The 8,080-nt window shown below is 39.3% G+C and overlaps 3 protein-coding genes across 3 annotated transcripts; 1 reads left to right on the top strand and 2 right to left on the bottom strand.

The window, feature by feature from the left end:
- Positions 1-1,576: 1,576 nt before the first annotated feature.
- Positions 1,577-2,440, top strand: AK88_01912 (uncharacterized protein; the record flags this gene model as incomplete). The annotated part of the gene is made up of 1 exon (XM_012479547.1): positions 1,577-2,440. One exon carries the CDS (start codon positions 1,577-1,579, stop codon positions 2,438-2,440), a length of 864 nt encoding a protein of 287 aa, XP_012334970.1.
- A 349-nt stretch (positions 2,441-2,789) lies between these two features.
- AK88_01911 (uncharacterized protein) lies at positions 2,790-4,718 on the bottom strand (the record flags this gene model as incomplete). Its single annotated transcript, XM_012479546.1, has 1 exon — positions 2,790-4,718. The coding sequence occupies one exon, from the start codon at positions 4,716-4,718 to the stop codon at positions 2,790-2,792; it is 1,929 nt and encodes a 642-aa protein (XP_012334969.1).
- Positions 4,719-6,043: 1,325 nt separating this feature from the next.
- On the bottom strand, positions 6,044-7,015 carry AK88_01910 (uncharacterized protein; the record flags this gene model as incomplete). The annotated part of the gene is made up of 1 exon (XM_012479545.1): positions 6,044-7,015. One exon carries the CDS (start codon positions 7,013-7,015, stop codon positions 6,044-6,046), a length of 972 nt encoding a protein of 323 aa, XP_012334968.1.
- Between the last annotated feature and the right edge of the window lie 1,065 nt (positions 7,016-8,080).

Below are 8,080 nucleotides of genomic sequence, written 5' to 3'. Positions count from 1 at the left end.
ATTGCTATTTGTTTTTTTTTTTTTTTTTTTTTTTTTTTTTTTTTCGCACCTCGCCTTTTCGAACAGCTACATGAAATGGTTTATATGTATATGCATAGACTTGCGCCCCGTGTGCATATGTGTTTTAAGCATGTTGCATCGGCGTGCATGAAAATTGATTGCAGTGTATAAAACGCGAGTAGACCCGAAGGAGAACTATGAAATGCTAATTCACCATATCGAAACGGATGTTTTATAGATCGAGGAAAATTGCTACCTATTAAGTTTCCAGTGTAGAAGCATTTTCCCCTCCATATTCGAGTATTCACCTCGGATCTGGGCGTCTTCCTGTGTACCTATACGTGCAGGGGTGATGGGGATGCGCAGCTGTAAGGAGCTTTTCTCTAAGCATTGGCTTCCTATGCAATGCGCTGTGTGTACCACCGTTCCTACGTGTAGTACATATAAGATTATCTAATCGGCTCAATAAATGGAACCAATCAGAGTCACTTTGTTCTTTTCCACATTTGTGCAGTGTAAGATAAGGTTAAGGGATGGATGGTCACTTGTTTGGATGCATTCCTCCCACTCTTTGCTACATTAAATTGTTGCCCTGCTGAGTGAGGAAAAAAAAAAATGCCATGCATGGCGGTCTTCTCAAATGGTACATATTGCTGCTCATGGCTTTGATGAAACACTAATAACATCGTAAACTCAGAGGTACTTTGTTGTTTTTACCCCCCCCTTTTAAGATAACAAAATGGGGGTTACACCCGTTCGAGGGTGCGAAAAAAAATTATGATTGCCCAGTATGTGGACAAACCCATGCTTTCCTTTTTATTTCCACAGATTACGGATAGTAGAGTGTTTCTGAGCATGTCCTAAACAGCATAATACGCAGTAGCATCGCAGGAGAAAAAGGTGGACAACAACGGCGAGGAGTACATAAGCAGGCAAAGGGGCTATATTACGTTCATTTTTAATTAAGCCAATGGATTTTTTTTTTTCAAATCTGATTACTGCGACATCCGCTGTGGTTAGCCAGTGTAGATAATTTTTGTTTACTTCTCCAAGAACGTGCTTCGGCACATAAATTATTTGCTCCATTTTGTAGATTGCACCGAAAGGATGTGGAGTGTTCCTTTTTTCTATGCCACAAATGACAATTGCAGCTAGCCAAAAAGCGAAAAAAAAAAAAAAAAAAAAAAATCCCAGTTTTTACCTGCACGTTCAGGCGATTATTTACACATACATTCTGACATACCATAGGGTGACAATATAACTCCAGCATAATGGTTGCTATGTTGGAAAGAGATAAAAATAGCCTGCCAAATGATGTGAAAATTGTCGTGAGGTATTACTTCCCACGGTGTGGTGAATTTAAAAAGGGCTTCCTTCTTTGCAAATTCGAGCTTTTTCTCATATAACAACACATTGGCGCGACGCTGTTGTGAGTTGTGATTTGTTTGTATTTGATTTTTTTTTTTAACAGTCCCATTTTGCAATCCTAACGCGCAGTGTGCGCCGCGCATGGGGAAGCGTTCACACACACGTTTGCAAGATCGTACTGGCACACTCGCGAAGAGGCAACGCAGACATGTCAATCAAGATACACAAAGATGAGAGTAAGCGGGTGCACGTGTGGATAAGGAGTGCCATCGGCACTCCCAACAGGAGGCAATACAAGCATAAAAATATTATGTATCCCTATTTTCGCATGTACAAGTCACCATACAGAGCGCGCGATTCGCGGACTCGACAGGCATTCTGGCCATGTGTTGACAAGTACCCATGGCACACTCATCAAAAAAGGTGGGTAAAACCAGAAGAACTAAATGTAAAATTCTTTTCCGAGTTTGTTAATAAGCCGCCAGACAAGAAAAACTTATTTGAGACGTGCCACACCCTGCCCTTTAATGGAGTCAACTGTCTTTTTTGGAACCCAATTTATTTAAATAGTTATAAATATTCTGCCAAATGTAGCAAAGACAAGAAGACGGATGAAGAGGACACAGGGGACGAGGAGATGAATAAGAAGAACGATGTGGACGGTGGGGAACACCCTGTCGAGGCGTCGACGCCCATGGGCGACTATGCAAACAGAAAAGTGATAAGGATAAACAACTTTTACTACATTGTGCATAGCCAGGCCAAAAAAAACCTTTATTTTTACCTCAAGTGTATCCGCTACAGCATGAGGCCCTTCAGAGGAAAAATAATAGGAGACCTCTACATGAACGAAAGAAAGATACGAAGCAACATCTCCACAAATGGGATAATAAATGGCGAGTGGAAATATTCCTTTCCTCATGTTAAGATATGTGAAAAGTGTTCCGACGCCATGCTAGATGATACTGTGGCGGAGGAAGAACCCGAGGGGGAAATACTTGACCAGTTGGTTATAGCTGATAAGTATACCTACCGCCCTCCCCTGCCCAAGTGTTTTAGCGGGCCGTCATAATTGACCTGATTCACATTGCACAATGTGGGGACGGTGTTAAACATACATCGTGTGACAGTATGCTCGTTATATATATTTTTTAAGTCCCTTTTGTTCGGTGCTAATTGCACAGTTTTAGCTAGCCAATGCGCGCATTTATGTGCCACCCGCGTGGTATGTACAAAAAACCAATAAGACTCATCACCGCAGCGGTGTAAAATTTGACTCGTGGGTACACACACCCTACAAAATACACACATTGGAAATTACATCCACATGCCATGTGCTTCTTGTTTAATGGTACATGTGTAGGGGTTCTCCGTACGTGCAAAATTATATAAAAAAAAAAAAAAATTTATTCGCACCCATCTCAGTTGAAGATCCACTTTTTGTAAATCTCGCCGAGTAAATACGGTTCCAATGTGAGGCGGTTAATCTTTGCCTCGTCGAGCAATTTATTATTAATTATAAAATCGATGCATGATGTGCATAACTGCTTACAATAAATTCTGTAACTCAAAATGAGAATGTCCATGACGTTGGACTCATTTATATGGTGGCTAATAGCGCGCTCACACATTTGCATGAGTCTGAAAATGCTATACCTGTAGGCAGCCAAAACGATAAGCACATAGGTGTCAAGGGAGTAAAACATGGACAGCTCATCCGTGTATAAATAATTTACAATTATTAAGAACACATCGTAATCCATATCGTCAATTGGGATGAGCTTTCCTTTTTTTATTTTGTCCCGTTGCTCCATTCCATCACTCTCTGGTGAAAAATTCTTCTCTCTACAATAGCGTTCCCCTTCCGCAGAGGACAGGTCGCTTGATGATGTGCCAGTGGAGGGTAACAAATTGAAGAGCGTTTTAAATGCTGGACACCTAGAAAGCAAAATGGAAGAACAGGCATAGATGTACTTATTCTGCACCACAAAAATGACATCTGAGTAACGGTAATTATTTACCATCAGTCTGTAATATTCAATGAGGGAAGATGGCTCGATGTGGACTTCCTCCAACTTCAAAGCGTACACATCGCTCAGCGAATTTTTCCCATCAAAGCCAGCAATGCAATAAATTATATTTTTATAAAAATGAGTATTCATGCTACTTCTGTTTGTGAAATTATTACATGTGTGTATTTTAAACCATATTCTTTTGTGTAAATCGAATTTGTATAAGTCATTCAGCCTTTCACATCTGAGACCATTATACCCCCCCAATATGTATATACATTTATTATGTATAAAGGACCCCATAAAATATCTTGCAACGGGGATCGCTCTATTGTGATAACATTCTGTCGTTTCACTTTTACTCCCTTCCTGTGAAATTTTACTTACTCGTGACCCCCCCAAGGGTTGCACCTCACCCATTTCATTTTCTTCCCGTGCTGACCTTGCACCAGACTGCTCCCCCTCAATCATGTTATATTTCATCTCAGTCCAAATACCTGTCTCCAAATGATACTGAAAAAAAATGTTTAAACCATATTCTCCATTGTACCCACCAAAAAGGTAGAAGTAGCCATCGCATATATGTCCTATGGCACAGGATCTTGGACTTGGTATATCACCACTTTGCTTTATGTGAATCCATTTTTCTTCCTCCAAATCGAATGCATACATTTTGTTATGTACCGATTTGCCATCGTACCCTCCGAATAGGTAGAGCATTCCTCTCACTTCATCCACAGATAAAGCAAAGCCAAATAAAGATGGAGGGGCAAACTTCATACTCTCCTTCTTCACATTAACCACTTGCCACTTCTCTCTCACAAAGTCGTACTTATAAAAATCATTCAACCATATTTCATTCCCCTGGTATCCTCCAAGTATATACATTTTATCTTTAAATAAAAAGGCAGGATTATTTTCCCTCTTGGATGGCCCATTTACTGATTCTATTTTGCTCCACTCATTTGCTGTAATATTATATTTGTAAAAATCGTTGAGTCTTCTTTCAGCTGTATATCCCCCAAATAGGTAGATGTGATGTTTATACAATACAGAGGCAGCTCCCGTGCGTCTTGGAAGACACACATTTTTCTCCCCATTCCAGTAGCCTGTACTTTGTGCTGCTGCCCCATTTGCGTGCGCCATATCATTTTCGCCCATCTTCTTATAATTTGTCTTTGCGCTGTTGGGTGGTCCATTTAATTTGTTCCATGTGAGGATTTTTCTGCTGTCGTTTTTACCTGCCCGGATGTTTGGGCTTTCTTTGTTCACCCTTGGGTAGGCGCTCGGTGCGGCCTCTTTGCCCTTCGGCTTGGCTTTCCCAGGGGGGAGACTCATTGTGGGATTGGCTGCCTCGGTGCGCCGCAAACAAAAGTCGCAATCACCAATTGGTGGCTTGCAACTCGAAGAGGAAGAAGAAAAAAAAAGCACACAAGCAGGGCTACACAACGGGAAGCAAACCTTTTGGGAGTAGTCGCACGAGACAAATGCGATTTACACCCACCACTTGCAACCAGGGGACGGTGACACGTGCGTGTGAACATCCACCTCAGTGGCAATAACAAAGTAGCAATCGCTGAAAAAAAAAAAAAAAGCAGTTACTATATATGCTAAAGTGCCATGTGATGAGATAAATGGAATTTTTTTTTTCTCTCACTGTTGCTATGTTCCCTCGTTCTACTGTGTTGCAATTTTGCCGAGTTGGCCAGGGTTGCCTGTTGTGCAGCACCGACAGCAGCTGCCCCTTTTTTTTCGCTACCCAAAATGCTGCAACCAAATGGAAAAAAATTACAACTGCTGGAAGTGGACCAGCATACTTACCCATATATACACTTCCTCTTTGCGCTCATCCTTATACAGAGCGAAAAAAAAAAATTCCGCCCTGTTGTCTTTACCTTGTAAAAATTAAAAAATTGTACAACCAAGCAGGGGCAACAGTAAGAACCAAAAGGAGAGTTGATTAAAATGGGCAAATACGAATGATGCTAAAAAAAAACTATGCCATATGGTGTCATACGGAAATTAAGCGGATCTAATTTTATTTAAAAAAAAAAAAAAAGAACGAAAGAAAGGCCACATGGGCTGATATGTTAACAAAAAAAAAAAAAAATAAATAAAATGAAAATAAAAAAGGTAAGCAGAAATTGTACAAGGAAAAAAAAAAAAAAAAAAAAAAAAAAAAAAAACGCCGGTGTAGGGGGTTCCACACAAATGTACATATAATTAGGGGGAAAATGTGACGTATATTTACAAATTAAGGGTTATTTGGGTTAATTATGGAGTGGGTGAAGGGAAAGGGGTTTTATCAAAACGCAAACAAACATATGGAATATATTTAATTAAAAGTATTCAAACATATTTACACAGGAATCAAAATGGACAAAGGTGCATGAGGGGGCTCTACTAGCACAACCGCGTAGATGGGTTAAGGGTCCCTCCCCAGCTGGAAAAAAAAACATATAAAAAAAAAAAAAATTTAAACAGCTAAAATTGCACTTTTGCACACGGGACAACAACACAGCAAAGTATACAGAGCAAAAAAAAAAAAAAAAAAAAAGGCGGATGATAAAAAATACCAGCGCTCCGCTCCTTCGTCGTAGCGAGGGTATATATGTGGATGGGCCCGTCATCGACATGTATCACTGCCAACCCGCGCACCGAGATCACATAATCGAGCAAACCCTCCTCTGGCAGTAGTTGCAGCAATTTTCATCCTCTGGCTCATCCGAGGGTCCCTGCGCAACAGTGTACGATACGCTCATCTCGTTCTGAGGAAACCTATAGGAATTCATCCTGTAGGACTGAGAGCTGTTGTTGGTAAAGGAATAATTGCTGGACTGATCGGTATAGTATTTCCTCTTTTCCAATTCAAGTTGGTTACACCTTATAATTAGTTTCTCCACCTGTTTTTTATACGAATGAATAATGCCCTCCGATTCTTCCTTCACTAAAGTGAGTTCGTTTTTTTCCTTAACAAGATTTTTAATGTTCATATTTTTTTGTTGAATCTCATAATTTCTCAAGTGCAAAATTTTGTTCAGTTCTGTTTTTTGGTCCTTTTCCCTTTTTAGCTCTTCTAATTCCCTTTTCTGATTTTCAATAATGGAGTCATAGTTCCTTATTCTGTCATTCAGGTCTTTCAATCCTTTTTCTCCCCTGTTCAACAAAGACATGACATCATTCGAGCCGTCTGCATGGTCACTGTTGTTTAAAATTTCACTGTCAAATTCGAGTAAGAACGTTTTAAATCTTTCTACCATTGCCATTTTTTCACTTAGCGCTTTCTTCAAATCTTGATTTATTTGTTTCCTCGCTCCTAAATCTTCTTGCAGCAGCAACGTTTGGGAAGAAGACCTTTCCACAAAACACCTATCACATACTCGAACTTTCTCTGCATAGCTGTATTCGCTAATTTTTATCCTATTTTCTGAACAGTTGGAACAAAATACATTTCCGCAAGCTCTGCAATGATGTTTTCTTACCCTTACGTTAAAGACGACATTGCAGCTGTAGCAATTTGTTACCTCCTCATCAGGGACCCATAGGCATTTTTTGTCATTTTCATTATTATCTGCATCCCCCATGAGACATGCTGACTTGTTCATATAAAAATCGTTTTCTGTGTGATGGACCATAAATTATTTTGGCTAGCTTTTTTTTTTTTTTTTTTTTTTAGCTAGGTGGGTCAGGCGATTTTATCATAAATGTGGTTAGCACAGGTGTGGGTGGGGTGGAGGATTGATGGCGATAAGAAGTTATTTATGAATATGGGGAATGTGAAGCTTGCACAGATAATAAGCATATGCTGTGATGTAACTGCGCATATTAATTTTGTTACGTCTCACGAGGCAGCCCGCTAAGCTACTCTACGCTACCCAGCTGTGGAGAAGAGAAAAGTGTAGATTTACCAGCGCATATGTAGGCATGTAAAAACACGCTTAATGTAGGCTTTATTTACATGTTTACAATTAATACGACGCGGTTTGGGGTCTCAACCACCGCGCGCGCGCCGAAACTGCCAAAGCCTAAGATTTAAATTTAAAATTTTAAAAATTAAGAATCAAAAAGAGCAGTCACTTTTTCGCAAAAATGCTGGCTCGCTTTTCCTGTTCTACTTTTTTCGCCAAATATTGCATAATTGCAAATTTTGTGCGCTTTTTATTTATTTTTTTTTATCCGCATGGAGGGTATTTGACATTGCATTTAAGTGAGACCCGGCCTATACAGCGGCGCAAATATATATATATACAATGATGCTGAATTAACGTACAATTCTGTGCCTGCCATGAAGTTTAAAAAATAATGTTATTATTCTGTGCCATAGGGGCGCAGCATCAAAAGTGGCAAAAATATATATAAAATATATATATATTTTTTTTTTTTTTTTCTTTTTTTTTTTTTTGCTGCACTGCACACAAAAATTAGTTAATAATGAAGAGAACAAGTTTTATGCAGCATCATTGAATGTTGCTCCTTTTGGGGGGGGCATAACGCTCGTGTAAAAAACAAATTAAACGAGAACTAAGCTCGCAACCTGCAGCCCATTGTTGTTAAAAAAAAAAAATGCATAAAACGGTTTTTGCCACAAGTGAATTATATAAATTAACCGTTTCGTATATTCCTTTTAAAATTATTTCAAATTGAAGAAGGCGCAACATGTTTTTTTTTTTTTTTTTTTTTTTTTTTTGCGTTCCACAATT

This window comes from Plasmodium fragile, assembly GCF_000956335.1.
Source record: "Plasmodium fragile strain nilgiri unplaced genomic scaffold supercont1.17, whole genome shotgun sequence".
NCBI classification, from domain to species: Eukaryota; Apicomplexa; class Aconoidasida; order Haemosporida; family Plasmodiidae; genus Plasmodium; species Plasmodium fragile.
Note: the sequence above shows the minus strand (reverse complement) of the source record. Positions and strands in the feature narration are given on the sequence as shown.